Genomic DNA, 17,476 nt, shown 5'->3' with positions numbered 1-17,476 from the left:
ACATTCAGTGAGAGACTTACGTTGCCCAAATGCACCACAGAACGACACAGGAGATCATTCCTGTCTGTAGGTATCTCCCTGCACAACTCCTCCATCTAATGCACAGTACACACTGTAATAGTTATGCCCTATTGCACATCCTGTACAGCTTAATTTCAACCTTATATATTTAATTTTTCTTATATACTGAGATATTTATAATTGAGCTATTATATACATTAGAGCTTTTTTTTTTTTTCCAAATTAGTAAAGTATTGTATTATTTAATTTAAGGTTTTTACTGTCTTGGAGCAACTGTGAGCACATAATATAGTCTGGGATTAATAAAGTATTCTGATTCTTTGCAATATCTGCCAAATCAGACATGCAGAGTTACCTACAGACAGCTTGTAGTGTCTATGGATGCTGTTTGTGTTTCCATGTTCACATTGAATGAAAGTATAGTAAGAAGGTAAATTAATGGAATCTAAAGCAAACATCTAAGTATTGCTTTAATGTGGTTTTTGAAATATTTAAAATGGAAAAATTGACATTTTCCTTAAAAATTCGAAGACAAATTCTACAAAATATGGAATGAATGGATTATCTTTGTGTCCCCCCTCTGCCCTGAATTTATGTAAGGCCAGCCCTGAACTGGTGTATCTCTCATGTATTGTACAATGTCAGGTCGACCCTCTACTTCATAATATGTATTGATGTACTTTATGTAAATAAGTTAAACATACTGCATTATGTATACACTGTCAAGCCACCAAATACACTCTTTGTTATCTGAATGTAAAACAAAATGACTAATAAAAATATAATTTTTTAAAAAAGGAATCTAAAGCAGTAAAAGGGATTGCTACAGCGGGTTGCCCCACAGGGGTTTGTGTCTTCGTCAGGTCCCAAACCAGGGACTTTTCATACACAGTTTTTAACAACAGTTGCCTTTAGGCATAAGACTTGCTTACGTATTATTTAGCATTTGCTATAAATCTACTATCTGGCGCTATATTACTGTAGATGAAGCGATGACTGTGAGATAAGGTTACCGAGCACTTTAAAAGCTCATATGGCTTTAATTCCCACCTGAAATCACTAGCCAATCACAAGCGTCCGAACGAAATCGCTACATCCAATCAGATTTAGAGGACAACTATTTGAAAGCTGCTCGTCGCTGTGTTGTTTAGCTACGGAAATAACTGTTTACGGATTTTGTTGGGAAACTGTCCTCTGTTAGTCTGAATTATATGCTCTTTTGCTTGTTCTTGGTCACTCTGTATCCTCGTTGCTGCCCACGGTAAACATGTCTGTGGAAGTTCGTGCTGTGGTGAGTAAAAAGACTTTTGTTTGCTAGAGAAGCGCTGCTGTTGGCTAGTTGATGCTAGCGCTGCAATAATAACGCTATCGTTTCAGTAATGTTAAACACGCTGTAGAAAAGTCGGTCAAGCCTTTTTAATGTGCATGTTTGTCTCGTTAGCAGCTCCTAACCGCAGAGAACCGGCAGAAACCGGGGAAAGCCGCCGCAGCAGCGGGTCCGAGGAGAGCAGCTCTCGGAGAGATTACCAACTTTAACGCAGCAGTGACTGTCACAAAGGTAAGAGCATCTTGGTTTGGTTCCTGACTCATTTTGTCTGCTTTGCAGTCACTTGGTAAGCAGGCAATAAAGTCTTATAGAGGTCTGATTTATTGGTATGCCTGCTAGACTAGAAGTAGTTTTACTGGCTGACTTTCAACCCAGACTTCATCTGTCTGTCTTTTGCAATAAACACAAACCTTGTCAACTGGTTTAGCTGAGCCAAAGCAAGAACCTTGCAGCAGACTGAAATCCCCTTAGTGGTTTGCAAAAGGGAAGGTCGCAATAGTTGAACAATTTTATTCCTGTCCAATCTGAAAGTCTTATTAGTGACTCGTGTTGCATTTCCCAACTGTAATGATTCCAAACGTGTTTCCTTAGAGAACAGGACAGACAAAAGTGTCAGCCAAGCCATCTTGTGTCCAAGTGGCTAAACCTGCCGATGTTCGACCAGTCCAAGCAGCTACAGAGCCTCTTCCTTTGGTTTTGGAGGAATCTGCAACTGATGTGTCCATGAAGGAGGAGACTGAGTTGTGCCTGGCTTTCTCTGAGGCACTGCTTGCGGTGCAGGACGTGGATGAGGAGGATGCAGACCAGCCACAGCTCTGTTCAGAATATGTGAAGGATATCTACAAGTATCTGCACAACCTGGAGGTAGTTTCTTCCCCTGCCTTCTGACACCAGCTGCTGTCGTCTCTGACTTACATCAGTTTGTCTTCTCAGTTGCAGCAGACAGTACGAGCAAACTACATGCAGGGCTACGAAATCACTGATGGTATGCGAGCGCTTCTCATCGACTGGCTGGTCCAGGTTCACTCCAGGTTCCAGCTGCTGCAGGAGACTCTGTACCTCACAGTTGCCATTCTGGACCGCTTTCTTCAGGTGATGTTTCTGAACAGCCTTGTCTATGGGTTTGTGACCTGGATCTAAAAGGCTTCTTCTGGTTACGCTGCAGGTCCAGCCAGTGTCTCGCAGGAAGCTGCAACTTGTCGGTGTGACTGCCATGCTGGTGGCCTGCAAGTATGAGGAGATGTATGTCCCAGAGGTTGGCGACTTTGCCTACATAACCGACAACGCCTTTACAAAATCTCAGATTCTCGAGATGGAGCAGCAGATTCTGAAGGGCCTGAAATTTCAGCTGGGGCGTCCTCTCCCACTGCACTTTCTCAGACGGGCATCTAAGGTGGCAAATGTGAGTTTCATTATGAATTTAATGTGGAGAAGACTTCAACAGTGTAGGAATCGGCTGCCTCCAATTCATAACTTGCATGTGTATCACTCTGTATTAAAGAAAAATGGCAGCTAAGGTGTTAGAGAAACTGTAAGAATCTTAAACCTTGACGTGCATGTTTATCAGTCTGATGGGGAGAGACACACGCTGGCCAAGTACCTGATGGAGCTGACCCTGCTTGACTACAATATGGTGCACTACAGGCCCTCTGAGGTCGCTGCTGCTTCCCTCTGCCTCTCCCAGCTGCTGCTGGACGGCCTACCCTGGGTAAGTTTAAAGTCACTTTTTATGAACATCGTGCTCCTTCAAGCTGGCTGTTAATTGACCTCCCATCAGTCTCCCACACAGCAGCACTACTCTACCTATGACGAGGCCCACCTGAAGCCCATCATGCAGCACATTGCCAAAAATGTTGTGCTGGTAAATGAAGGGAAAACGAAGTTCCAGGTGAGTTGGCTGAGAATAAATACACCAGCTCATATCATGTGTGAGTAGAGACTGACCTTGAGGATCTGTCTCTGTAGGCTGTGAGGAAAAAGTACTCGAGCAGCAAGCTTCTCAAGATCAGCCTCATTCCTCAGCTCAAATCTTCAATTGTCAAGAACATGGCAGCAGCTGTACTCTGACTCAACTTTTTTCTTTTTATGATCTGAGAATTTGAGCCATTTGTATTGGCTTTTTTCTAATGCACCTTGAACTGCATATCCAAGAAAAAGCTGAGAAGTTGTTGTGCAGCTTCCAGAGGATCTACAAACTGCTTCTATGAAGTAAAGTTTTTCTAATCTAACTTTTTTTTTTTTTCCTTTTCTTCCCACCAGTGGAAGATTTTAACTATTGAATGATTAAACATACCTGTTGGGCAGCAAACAGTTTTGCATCTGCATGTAATGTACCTTGTTGGAGATCGAAATAAAGTTTTAGATGGTTCTTAGACTTTAACTCTTGTCTTAGTGTGTTTGTGGGTTCCCCCCCCCCCCCAAAAAAATAAAAAAATCATAACCTACTTTTGGTTTGTCTTCATAGACAGGTGGAAAACATGAGGCAAAGCCTGACTGTGTTCTTTGCATGCATCTCAGTAAAAGGGCTCACAAATGACTTCATTGTGGAAGCTGGGGAGATATCGCTGCCTATTAGAACAGCTGGTTCTGGAAGTGAAACAAGTCTTGTGGAATAACGTTTGCATTGGAGCACTGAACTAAAATGGGGGTGTGTCCTTATCAAACACATTTCTGTAGCGATGACATGAAACTGGTATTAGAGCCTAAATGGACTGCATGCTAAAACTTAAGAATGTTGTGGGGTGTTTTTTTTTTTTTTTTGTTTTTTTTTTTTTTTTGGGTGACAGTTTATCCCCAACAATGCAGCTCCTGACATCACTAGCACACAAACAGCTCCACTACAGCAAGGTGGCAATTTATGAAGGCTTCTCTGCAGACCAAAGGGAGCCTCATTTCTTAAGCCCTGTGACCTGGATAAGCAGTAGGAAATTGACACAATGTTAATATAATAAGCTTAACATCACAAATTCTAAGCCATTTTCCAACTTCAATACATCAGCATACATTTCTTGTCAGTTTGTTAAACACACCCAGGAGTCTAAATAACTCCACCCTATTGGCCTGTTAGGCCTTTTAACTCTTTACTGCCAAACTGAGAACAAAGAACCTCTACTTTAAGAAGACTCCGTTTAACCTTATATCTGATTACCATGCAATGTAAATGGATATTTCTTCACCTAAACGTATGGTTGTGCTACACCAATGGTCTGTATTTACTTAAAGTTGATATTATCTTCGGTTCTTCATGTACTAAATCCTCACCATCACCATATACCTTTTGGAATGGCTTTCTGGATCCTGTGTTTAAATGTGCAAACCACATCAGATGTTCTGTCAGCCAGTGCAACCAACATCAGTGGAGTTTTTGCAATGCTTCGGAGGTTACTCATGTGATGTCATGCACACATTACTCAAGAGATGTCCACTAAAGACATGATACATTGACAGATTGTTAGGAAAAAAAATTGTATTCCCTGATTAGTGGAGGTTTCTGGCTATCACTGGATGGAATTGGTTGTAAAGATAATACTGTACCAAAAACCTAGTGAATGCTGTAGTTGATGAAAAATTGCCACAGTTACCTGCAATTTTTCATGTTTTTCTGCATATATCATTAGCCGAGCAATAGTAAACCTTAAAGTACGACACAAACTCGAAGCAAAGAAGTAAAAGTTGTTTCTGAAGTCTGTGGTCCCCACATGCTTCAAGGGATCTACCATCATCCCTGTCCCCAGAACAACAAGCCCTCATGCCTGAATGACTACCGGCCAGTTGCGCTGACCTCGGTGGTTATGAAGGTGTTCGAGAGGCTGTTGAAGAAAACCATCTCCTCCTCCATCCCAAACATCACAGATCCACTCCAGTTTGCCTACCGACCCAACAGATCCACGGAGGACGCCATCGCCCACGTCCTGCACACCACCCTTAGCCACATGGACAAGAAACAGGGTAACTATGTGATAATGCTGTTTGTTGATTACAGCTCAGCGTTCAACACAATAGTGCCCGGTAGACTGTTCACAAAGCTGAGGGATCTAGGACTCAACAGCTGTCTGTGTGCATAGGTGTTTGACTTCCTCACTGGCAGAACTCAGGTGGTGAGGGTGGGTGCATCTCTGACAGCATCACCATCAGCACGGGAGCGCCACAGGGGTGTGTCCTCTCACCACTGCTCTACTCCCTCTACACTTCAGACTGTGTGGCCACCCACGGCTCCAACACCATTGTGAAGTTCGCTGACGACACAGTGGTGTTGGGCACAATCTCCAACAACGATGAGACGGCCTACATGGATGAAGTGAAGAATCTGGCATCATTGTGCCGGGACAACCACCTCCAGCTGAACGTCGGCAAGACCAAGGAGCTGGTGGTGGACTTCAGAAGGGGTCAGCACAGAGACTACAAGCCCATTATCATCAATGGAGCTCCAGTGGAGAGGGTGCAGTCCTTCAAGTATCTCAGTGTCCACATCTGCTCAGACCTGACATGGTCTGCCCACATTCAGGTCCAGACCAAAAAGGCTAGGCAGCGCCTGTATCACCTCTGACAACTGAGGAAGTTCAGAGTCTCTCCAGTGATCCTCAGGACTTTGTATACAGGCGCTGTGGAGAGCATCCTCATACAGAACATCACATCCCGGTATGGAAACAGCTGTCTTGAAAATAAAAAGCTCTTTAGAGAGTGATCTGTATGGCAGAACACTGCTGCAGGACTGCTCTCCCTTCCCTACAGGAGATTTACATCAGGAGATGCTGGACTGGAGCAACTCAGATTTTGAAGGACCCGTCCCATCCCAGCAATGAACTGTTCCAGCTTCTGAAAGGTTCCGCACCATCCGAACAAAAACGGAGAGGCTCAAGAGGAGTTTTTATCCTCAGGCCATTCATGTGTTGAATCACAGTTTCGCTACAGCTTAGAGAGTAGCTGAATCCACATGTCTTCCATTCAGTTTATGACCAAAGTAATATGCTGTGTTAGACACTCAAAAAATAACAAGGACGTTTTTGCCAAACAGTGGTTGCCGGGGGTGATGACTGACTGGTCTGTAGACCTGTGTTACTGGGACTTTAGTCGCCATTTTTCCTGCAAGTGCCATCAACGTCCTGCAAGCACTCAAAGCAACACTTTTTCCTAATGACTGGTGGCTGAGTTGCACATCAGTCTCTAGGCCAGTGTGACTGGGGCCTTATTCGCTTGATCCTACATTCACACTATGACTGTCCTATGTCCAAAATGCCAAACAAGTTAATATGATATGGTTATCCTCTGTGTGTCTGCAAAACATCAATACATGTCATAATAATTAGGGTTGCTTTTTCAAACATTTAAGCTTAGAGAAGTTTTTTGATCACAGATGTTATACTTCTACCACCATCTTTTATGTTATGGAATTCTATAGATTTCAATTGAGTGTCATGTTGCTGACTTATTATGTCTCTGGTATTAGGGCACAACCATCGATTACCCATCGGTTACAAATTCTTTACATTTCGAAAACCCATATGTCTTTTATTAAAAGTAATAAATTATGAAGAATAAATACCAAAAACATTTGCCTTTTAACAATTTATTACTAAAAATATGTAAATGTTTGTATATAAAGCTGACAAATTTCATGGGCGCAATGTCAATAGCTCAGAGTTGGTGTTCAGTTGAAGCGAACTCTCCGCATGGAGCCAATGGTGCTGTTCTGGCTGCCCCAGTCAGAGAAGTTGTTGTAATCACGCTTCTCCAGGATGTAGTGGGGTCCTCTGTAGTTGGGCTCCTGATACACCACCCACCTGTATACACAGAGGAAGGTTAGATCTCTGGTAGGATACTAGTTACACTGCTCAAAGTCCAAAGGCTTCACTCGTTTAATCACTCACGCTCCTCCGAGCACACGAATGGAGGCTACTCTGTTGAGGCTGTAGCGGCTCATAAGGTTGGGGATGTCATCCTGGAGCTCCATCTTCTTACCAGAGAAACCAGCTCGTTCAAACAGCTGAGCTCTGGCAGGGTTGTTGTCCTAGAAGTCACAGAAATACACAACTGTTGAGTGTATGTGTGTGTGTGTTTTTGAATGTATTTGTTTAATGGCTCCTGCATTTTTGAATAAGCTATACTGCTGTTGAAATCGAAAGTTTTAATCATATTGGATTACTAATTACTTTAAGATAACATGAAACTTTGGAGACTGAGATAAATGTTATGTACTGGCTAATGACCTGAGGTGGATTACATTACACTACAACATACACGTTCAATCAGCAGATAAGGTGCTAAAACAGCACTCCAGTCCAGTGGTTCACAATTGTCCATCTATAACCTATAAACAGGAAGAACCTAAGTTATTTTGATCATATCCTTCAGAAAGAACATTAAAAAATATTTACAATTGCTTTGATTTACTTGTGTAATATTGCTAAAATCAGAAACACCCTGAAAAGCTGCTTCATGCATTTATTACTTCTAGGCTGGATAATGTACTTCATTATCAGATTGCTCTAAAATCTCCCTTAAAAGCCTTCAGGTGATTGAGAACACTACAGCAAGAACTACAGAGACCATATTTCGCCAATTTTAGCTTCCCTTCATTGGTTTCCTGTTAAATTTAGAATTAAATTTCAAATCCTTTTTCTCACATACAAAATCCTAAATAATCAAGCCCAGTCATATCTTAAAGAGCTATAGGACTGTGCTATCTGAACACGGCACTTTGTTGTCAGACTGCAGGCTTACTGGTGCTTTCTAGTTTTAAAAGTAGAATGGAAAGCAGAGCCTTCAGCTATTCGACTTCTTTACTATGGATTTGGCTCCCAGTTTGGATTCAAGAGACATGCATTCTCTCTACTTTCAGGATTAGGCTCAAAACTTTCCTTTCGATACAGCATATAGTCAGGTCTGGATCACTTCTATTCTATTCTATTTATATAAATCACAACAACAGTCGCCTCAAGGTGCTTTATATTGTAAGGCAGACCTTACAGTAATACATACAGAGAAAGGGGACTGAAGAAGAAAAACTCAATGCATCATGGGAATCCCCCAGCAGCCTACACCTATGGCAGCATACCTAAGGGAGGATGCAGAGTCACCTGATCCAGCAAAAAAGAACATTTTTGAGACAGTCTGTCTGCTGAATCCAAACTGAAGAGGGGCCTGAAAGCTGAAGGCTCACTGATCTATACGACTGGGCTCAGTGAGCCTGAACCATTCTTTAGTTATGCTGCAAAGAGGCTGTGGGGGCGCTTTCCATGATACACTGAAGGTTTCTTGTTCGCTCATCTATTTTGACTCACTGTGTCTTTATACAACACAACTTACTGTATTTAATTAGCAGTTATTAAAAACTGACTCTCTCTCCCATAGTGTGTCTTTTGTCACTCGGTTCTCTTCTTTCCCTCCTCATCCCCAACCAGCGAGCTCAGATTTTCTGCTGGAGCTTTCTTCCTGTTAAAAGGAAGTGTTCACTTGCCACTGTTGCCGATTGCTTGCTTATGGGTGTCATGTGATTGCTGGGGATTTCTTTCCAACAATTTAGGGTCTTTATCTACCGCTGTGAGGCCACTGTTATTGTGAAATAACAGATAAGGTTAAAAGAAAAACAAATTGAAATTGAATTGAATTAACAGACAACCATTCCCACTAAAGCTGGTTAGCTGGTGTCTGTGGACTGAGAGAACCAGCACACTGTTGTTAAGGCTGATTTCTTCTTTTGTAAGTTTTCTTCTAATGCTGCAATTTTTTAAATACAAATTTGTAAAATGGTGAGACAAAGTGCCGCTGAATACTGGAGTATATCTTTAGAAATAACCACAGATAAAATCTTTTTAGTATGACTTTTGCTAAACCAAAAAATATTAAAACATTATGTATTAGAATAATCAAAATGTAATTACTTTAAATTACTTATTATGTAACTATTAAGCTGCTTTTTTGTTCATCACAAAGTTAGCTCAATATACATTATTTACCAACACATTGTCTTTGGATGTAGAAAAATACCATCTTCTATGACATTAGCACTGTGCATTAGTCATTCTTCACAAAAACAAGTAAAATGTCTGCATAATTATTAAGACCAAAACAATCTGTTTTAATCCTGGAATCCACCATAAATAGCTCTGATGTATTTCTGTAAACTATTTTATCTCTTTTATTCAGTTGCTTGTCAGCAGTACAGCAGATATGGAGCGCATACTGCATGTTGAGAGCGCTTCTTTAAAAAGGTCGAGACAGAAGAAGATCTGTATGTTCTGTAACTAGTGTGCGTTTCTGTGTTCCACCTGTTTGACAGCACGGACAGAGGAGATGTGGTCCCCTTGGGCACACCACCTATCGTAGCAGTTGTACTCGCCCCTGTCTGACATGTCCCATAGGTACTGACGTCCCCGGAAGTTTTCATGCTCATAACCCACCCATCTTTAAATGAGAAGAGAGAGAGTCAAAAATCAATGTGGCAAAGACAAAAACAACAACAAAGCTAAAATAAAAATATGTTTGAAATGTTGTTTTAGATTCAAATAGGCTCTAAACAGTGATTAAACATCATTTTGATTTCATTTGCTTTTAGTGTCTGTTTATTGAAGGCCGCAGATATACAGTGGTGTGAAAAAGTGGGCTAAATGGGCTTGTTTGCTGCCTCAGGAACTAAAAGAATTGCTGTGGTAATGTGGAACCATGAATTCTGCTATCACAACATCCCGAGAGGGAATGTCTGGCCATCTGTCTGGACCTCAAGCTGAAGCGCACTTGGTTTCTGCAGCAGGATCCAAAACACACCAGCGAGTCCACCTTTGAATGGCTGAAGAAAATTAAAATGAAGACTTGGAGTGGCCATATAGGAGTAGACTAATCAAAGTCCTGACCTGAATCCAACTGAGATGCTGTGGCATGTCATTAAAAAGGAGGTTCATGCTCAAAAACCCTCCAGTTTAGCTAAATTACAATAATTCTGTGAGGACGAGTAGGCCAAGATTTCTCCACACTGCTGTAAAAGACTCATTGCCAGTTATCGCAAACGCTTGATTGCAGTTGTTGCTGCTAGGGGTGGCCCAACCAGTTATTAGGTTTAGACAGCAATCACTTTTTCACACAGAGCTGTTAGGTTTGGATTCCCCCCCCCTTAATCATAAACGCCTTCATTTAGAAACTGCATTTTGTGTTTACTTTGTCTAATGTTTAAATTTGTTTGCTGCTCTGAAACATTTAAATGTGATAAACATACAAGACATAGGAAAGTAGTTTTTCACACCACTGTAGATGCTTTCATCTGCTTTTTGGATAACCTTAGACAGCAGAGCGTGCATCAGTGGCCTGCTGCCTGTTTTAAGTAGACTTACGCTCCACTCTCCACCTGGACAGAGTTACATCTCTCTGGGAAGTTCTTGTCACTGACCCTGGTGCAGTCGGAGCTCAGGTCCAGCTTTCTGCCAGCAAAGTTTCGCTGTTCAAAAAGGGTCACCTGAGAGCAGCCGCAGCACAAAAATATGGTTACAGTTTACCCCAAACCAAAAAGCATCAAACATAGGAAGCCTGCATGAAATGGAGGTATTCCTTATTAGGAGATATTTGACAAATATTACACATGTATACCAAGTTTTAGACTTTGTGGCAGCATAACCTATCTGTGAGGCTCCTGTGTGAGTAGCTTTTTAGTCTGACATGAACACATCTTTCAATTTTTGAATATTTTATTGAGCTAACAGTAAACAAGCAGCTATTATCTGGCTGTCAGAACCATCTGAGGTTTTTGTACTGGGAATGGAAATTTTCACAGAAGACTGTCTGAAAATATGTGACTCAAATAAGCTGATTTTATAGAGGTTTCTGGCTTTTTTTTTATAACCACTTAATTCCTAAAGAAACAAATTGCGGTTTTCGTGGGTTTTTTTTTAGTGAAGATGCTAAACAACCAAGATGAAACAGATCGATTGATCAGTTTTACATAGAGATACAAAGTTCCAATAGAGCCAAAGGACAGACATTCCTCCCTGAATCCAGTTTTTATGCCAAGTCAAGCTAAAATCTCCCAGGCTTCAGCTGTAAATGTAATATATATATATATATATATATATATATATATATATATATATATATATATATGTATATGTATATATATATATATATATATATGTATATATATATATATATATATATATATATATATATATATATATATATATATATATATATATATATATATATATATATATATATATATATATATATATATATATATATATATATATGGATTCTTCGATACCCAACATCCACAATGACGGCGAAACAACTAGTAGCTCAGTATTCCAACATTCGAAAGAAGGGACTGCTCTCACAGCTAGAGATTGACGAGGTACAACACAAATGCTACGGCAAGGAGGAGTCAGGACGCCAGGTCAGGGGGGCGATATCATCACCCCCACCCGAGATTGGGTACATAGCCCCAAGTGCGATAGGAGAAGGATCGTTGAGTGCGAGAGGAACTGACCTGAAAAATAGGATCATGGCCAAGCTTGAAACCTGGATCCCCCGTAGCCGGTTACCAAGATTACGTGAAGTACCCTCAGAAGGTCTGCTAGATGATGTTAATGCAGCACTACGGGCAATACCTACAACCACGATTACCGACACTAACAAGCTGATCTACAATACGGCAGCAGTGATCAGTGAGATGCTTGGCTACAAGTTGAACAGCGACAAGGGGCAGTACCCTCCATGGAGAAGGAGGCTAGAGGGCAAGATCAAAGTAGCACGGAGGGAGGTTAGCCAACTAACGGAGTTGCAGCAAGGTGCGACAAATAAGGTGCCTAAGAAATACAGCAAGCTGTCCATACCTGAGGCCTTGGAAACTGCCAAGCAAAGACTCACAGCCTTGGCCAGCCGCTTGAGGAGGTACACCAGAGAGATAGAAGGCAGGAGAATAAACCAGCTGTTCTCCACAGAACCAGCAAAGGTGTACTCTCAGTGGCAAGGGAACAATAAGAGAACAGCACCACCAAGGCTGGAGACGGAGCAATACTGGAAGAGCATATGGGAGAAGGATGCAACCCATAACGGCAATGCTCAGTGGCTAGAGGATCTGAGGGCAGACCACAGCGACCTCCCTGAACAGGGTCCAGTAACCATCACAGTGGCAGATATCCAAGAAAGGGTCTCCAGTATGAAGAGTTGGACAGCACCAGGGCCCGACATGGTTCACGCCTACTGGCTGAAGAAGCTGACTGCACTCCACGAGCGTCTGGCAGCACAAATGAACCAGCTGCTAGTTAACGAGAGACACCCGGAATGGCTAACCGAAGGTCGGACGGTCCTGATCCCCAAGGACCCCAAGAAGGGACCGGTCCCCTCCAACTACCGACCAATAACCTGCCTCAGTACTACATGGAAGCTCCTGTCGGGCATCATATCGGCTAAGATGAACAGGCACATGGGTCAATACATGAGCGGGACACAGAAAGGAATTGGCAAGAATACCAGAGGCGCAAAACACCAGCTACTGGTAGACAGAACAATCAGCCGAGACTGCAAGACCAGACTGACCAACCTGTGCACTGCCTGGATTGATTACAAGAAGGCCTATGACTCAATGCCCCACAGCTGGATACTGGAATGCCTAGAATTGTACAAGATCAATGGGACCCTAAGAGCCTTCATCAGGAACTCAATGGGGATGTGGCGTACAACACTAGAGGCCAACTCCAAGCCCATAGCACAAGTCACCATCAAGTGCGGGATCTACCAAGGAGATGCTCTGTCCCCACTGCTGTTCTGCATAGGCCTGAACCCCCTCAGTGAGATCATTAACAAGACTGGCTACGGATACCGACTACGGAACGGAGCAGTTGTCAGCCACCTCCTGTACATGGATGACATCAAGCTGTATGCCAAGAGTGAACGAGACATCGATTCACTGATCCACACTACCAGGCTATACAGCAATGACATTGGAATGTCGTTCGGACTGGAGAAGTGTAGTCGGATGGTATCAAAGAGAGGGAAGGTAGTCAGAACTGAGGGGATTGAACTACCAGAAGGCAACATTGCAGACATAGAGGACAGTTACAAGTACCTGGGGATCCCGCAGGCAAATGGGAACCATGAAGAGGCCGCTAGAAAGGCTGCAACCACCAAGTACCTGCAGAGGGTCAGGCAAGTCCTGAGGAGTCAGCTGAACGGTAAGAACAAGATCCGGGCCATCAACACGTACGCCCTGCCCGTGATCAGGTACCCTGCTGGGGTAATAGGCTGGCCAAAGGAGGAGATAGAAGCCACTGACATAAAGACAAGAAAGCTCCTTACCATGCATGGAGGGTTTCACCCCAAGTCCAGCACCCTGAGGCTGTACGGTAAGCGGAAGGAAGGGGGCCGGGGACTGGTGAGTGTCAGCACCACAGTCCAGGATGAGACAACGAACATCCAAGAATACATTGGGAAGATGGCCCCAACTGACCGAGTGCTCAGTGAATACCTCAGGCAGCAGAAACCCAAGAAAGAGGAGGGAGACGAGGAACCATCATGGAAGGACAGGCCCCTGCACGGTATGTACCACCGGCAGATAGAGGAGGTGGCTGATATCCAGAAATCCTACCAGTGGCTGGACAAAGCTGGACTGAAAGACAGCACAGAGGCACTAATCATGGCAGCACAAGAACAAGCTCTGAGTACAAGATCCATAGAGGCTGGGGTCTATCACACCAGGCAAGACCCCAGGTGCAGGCTGTGTAAAGATGCCCCAGAGACAATCCAGCACATAACAGCAGGGTGCAAGATGCTAGCAGGCAAGGCATACATGGAACACCATAACCAAGTGGCCGGCATAGTGTACAGGAACATCTGTGCCGAGTATAACCTGGAAGTCCCGAGGTCAAAATGGGAGATGCCCCCAAGGGTGGTGGAGAATGACCGAGCTAAGATCCTGTGGGACTTCCAGATACAGACGGACAAAATGGTGGTGGCTAACCAACCGGACATAGTGGTGGTAGACAAACAGAAGAAGACGGCCGTAGTGATCGATGTAGCGGTTCCGAATGACAGCAATATCAGGAAGAAGGAACACGAGAAGCTGGAGAAATACCAAGGGCTCAGAGAAGAGCTCGAGAGGATGTGGAGGGTGAAGGTAACGGTGGTCCCCGTGGTAATCGGAGCACTAGGTGCGGTGACTCCCAAGCTAGGCGAGTGGCTCCAGCAGATCCCGGGAATAACATCGGAGATCTCTGTCCAGAAGAGCGCAGTCCTGGGAACAGCTAAGATACTGCGCAGGACCCTCAAGCTCCCAGGCCTCTGGTAGAGGACCCGAGCTTGAAGGATAAACCGCCCGCAGGGGCGTGTTGGGTGTTATATATATATACATGTAGAGTACCGGGTCTTTTTGGAGTACCTTGGCCGGGGTGCTTGAGGGTGCTCTACCTGAGAACTCTGTCATCCTACTCGGAGACTTCAGCACTCATGTGACAGAGAGACCTGGAAGGCCCTGACTGGGAGGAACAGCCTGCCAGATCTGAACCCAAGTGGTGTTTTGTTACTGGATTTCTGTGCAAACCACAGTTTGTCCATAACGAACACCATATTCGAACATAAGGGTGTCCATAAGTGCACATAGCACCAGGACACTCTAGGCCGCAGGTCGATTCTGGATTTTGTAGTCGTATCATCAGATTTGCAGCCGCATGTTCTGAACACTTGGGTGAAGATAGGTGGTGAGCTGTCAACTGATCACCACCTTATAGTAGGTTTGATCAGGTGGCGGGGGAGGCTGCGCTGTCAATGAGGCTGCGCTGGGAACACCTAGCAGACAATGCGAGATCTTAAATGCCCACATTTGGCTGAGCTTCAACACTATTCCAAGAGAGACTGGGGACATTGAGTCTGAATGGACCATGTTCAGCACCTCGATTGCTGGAGCTACTCCATTAATGATAACCCCCAAACCAGATGGTGGACAGCAGAGGTGAAGGGAACCATCATGCTCCAACCAGAGGGGGATCACACTCTTCAGCCTCTCCTACAGCCAAAGTCTGGAAAGGAGAGTCCATCCGTTAGCCAAACCTCGGTTGACTAACAGATGGAGGAACAATGCGGTTTTCATCTCGGTCGTGGAATACTGGACCAGCTCTTTGTCCTCTCGAGGATACTTGATGGTTCATGGGAGTTTGCCCAACAAGTCTACATGTGTTTTGTGGACTTGGAGAAGGCATTCGACCATGTCCCTCAGGGAGGCTGGCCTCTCCCTTAGAGACAGGGTGAGGAATTCAGCCATCTGGGTAGCCATGTCAAAGGATGCCTCCAGGATGCCTCCTGGGCGCCTCCTGGGTGTGGTGTACTGGGCATGTCCCAGTGGGAAGAGGCCCGGGGCAGACCCAGGACACGCTGGACAGATTTTATCTCTCGGCTGGCCTGGGAACACCTTGGTGTTAACCCGGACAAGCTAGAGGAGGTGGCCGGGGAGAGAGAGAGATGTCTGGGCTTCTCTGTTTAGGCTGCTGCCCCTGCAACCCAGCCCCGGATAAGCAGAAGAAAACGTATGCAGGGATGGATGAAGTTTGTTTGATTTAAACAACACCAAGTCAAATCATAAATGATTTTTGTTGATTTGTTTATTTTTGATAAAGTGATGTAAGATGTGATGCTAAGATTTTAAATGTCTTAAAGAATTTTAAAAGGTATGCCTTTAAGCTAATTTTTGTATAAAAATAACATTATGCTCTCTTAAACTGAAATATGTGGGTTTATATGTTAGGTGAAGGTTAAGTCGACCATTTTTTTTTCTTTTGGTGTGAAAATTACTAACATGATTTCTCAATTATCAGAATAGTTACTAATTAACTTGACAATTCAAATTATGTGTCACAGATTGACTCATTTTTTAAATTCTAGTCACTTTATATTAGGAAACCCATCTATACTTTGACAAAGTAACTAAGTAATTATTTGACTCACCCTCCCACTGGACCCGTAGAAGGCACGTTGGAGCACAGACCCCAGCTTGCTGTAGATACAGAAAACTTTGAATGAATTATATATACACACACATGTAATAATCAAGACATAAACTACAGCGATCAAAGAAACTCCCCAGTCTGTGGTCTGGAACCAAAAGTCAAGACTTTAGCCTTTGAAAATGTCTTTAAAAAAAAAAAATCACTGCAGTGTTTATTTCTATTTCCAACTCTTACATCAAATTAGTTTCATGCTTCAGATTAATTTGGATTAGCGCTATCATCTGGCACTTTAAAATGCGAGACAGTATGTGTGCATACAGCCTTCATCACTCTCCAGGTGATTTTGGGAAACTGGTGTTGGAGGCATCACAGAGAGCACAGCATGATAATCAGGAGAAACTGGCTGTAAAGCCACAGGCCCACCCACCTCAATAACACTGGTGGGTGTCTTGCTCTGTGGACTGTGGCCAGAGTAGGGCACTCTCAACATACCTGGTTTGTTGGACTAATCCTGGGACCTTAGTAAAGATGTTCATGTCAGCTCTGCGAGGCTACAATAAAGCCCCTTAAATATGGCCAGCTGAGGTGAGCGGACAAGTGCTAGAAATCTCAAAAATTTCTGTAACAGTCGTTGGGGCCCTTGTGCCTTTGATATGCTAAACCCATGTTGTCTCCTTTTTCCACAGGCGCAAACACTGCAACCACATGCAGTGCACTAAAAAACAACAACAATATACAAATGCACATAGAGCGAGCAAGTGAAACAGATGCGTGAACGCAAACACAACAAGCAGAGAGCACAGCTTCAGCACCCAAACATAAAGTGAGAGTGCAGTGCCAACAGTTTTAGTTCTGAACATTTCAGCATTTCTCAACAAAGCTCTGTAAACAAAGCATCTTATGATAATGGCTGTATTCATGCTTAGTACAGGGCCCCGCTCCACCACACTGTATTTACTGAAGTGGTCATGACCCTGAGGCTGGTGAGCTTCTACTATACGAGCGTCACCTCTGCAAACCCGACTGTAATGAAAACGTGGTATTGTTCTGATTGTTTCACCTTCTGGTTTCAGAACTCCAAGAAAAATGACCACACTTTGTATTCCTGAATCTAGCTAGAGTGGGAATCATGGGAAAATTAAGAACTTATTCATTTCAGACTGGATCTGAATCAAGTGGTGGATTTTGGTAATGTTCTTGAGTCACA

The 17,476-nt window shown here is 43.5% G+C and overlaps 2 protein-coding genes across 3 annotated transcripts; one reads left to right on the top strand and one right to left on the bottom strand.

Moving 5' to 3' along the window:
• The first annotated feature begins 1,135 nt into the window (after positions 1 to 1,135).
• Positions 1,136 to 3,747, top strand: LOC308398769 (G2/mitotic-specific cyclin-B2-like). Of its 2 annotated transcripts, none has more exons than XM_080885554.1 (8): positions 1,136 to 1,312; positions 1,463 to 1,579; positions 1,940 to 2,212; positions 2,282 to 2,440; positions 2,514 to 2,750; positions 2,916 to 3,056; positions 3,126 to 3,236; positions 3,314 to 3,747. In XM_080885554.1, exons 1-8 carry the CDS (start codon positions 1,289 to 1,291, stop codon positions 3,413 to 3,415), a joined length of 1,164 nt encoding a protein of 387 aa, XP_080741680.1. In that variant the 5' UTR covers positions 1,136 to 1,288; the 3' UTR covers positions 3,416 to 3,747. The 2 variants fall into 2 exon arrangements, with proteins under 2 accessions (XP_080741680.1, XP_080741681.1); XM_080885555.1 differs by having other exon boundaries at positions 1,466 to 1,579; positions 3,314 to 3,746.
• A 3,248-nt stretch (positions 3,748 to 6,995) lies between these two features.
• crybgx (crystallin beta gamma X) lies at positions 6,996 to 16,805 on the bottom strand (the record flags this gene model as incomplete). Its single annotated transcript, XM_080885567.1, has 6 exons — positions 6,996 to 7,128; positions 7,216 to 7,355; positions 9,616 to 9,751; positions 10,672 to 10,793; positions 16,268 to 16,316; positions 16,762 to 16,805. 6 exons carry the CDS (start codon positions 16,803 to 16,805, stop codon positions 6,996 to 6,998), a joined length of 624 nt encoding a protein of 207 aa, XP_080741693.1.
• Positions 16,806 to 17,476: the final 671 nt, after the last annotated feature.

Source organism: Rhamphochromis sp. 'chilingali', assembly GCF_963969265.1.
Source record: "Rhamphochromis sp. 'chilingali' genome assembly, chromosome: 6".
NCBI classification, from domain to species: Eukaryota; Metazoa; Chordata; class Actinopteri; order Cichliformes; family Cichlidae; genus Rhamphochromis; species Rhamphochromis sp. 'chilingali'.
This window is presented reverse-complemented; position numbering and strand designations above follow the sequence as displayed.

Coding starts and splice junctions, on each gene's coding strand:
- LOC308398769 (XM_080885554.1), top strand. CDS start 1,289: ATGTCTGTGGAAGTTCGTGCTGTG. Junction 2,213..2,281: donor AGTATCTGCACAACCTGGAG/GTAGTTTCTTCC, acceptor TTGTCTTCTCAG/TTGCAGCAGACAGTACGAGC. Junction 2,441..2,513: donor TTCTGGACCGCTTTCTTCAG/GTGATGTTTCTG, acceptor GTTACGCTGCAG/GTCCAGCCAGTGTCTCGCAG.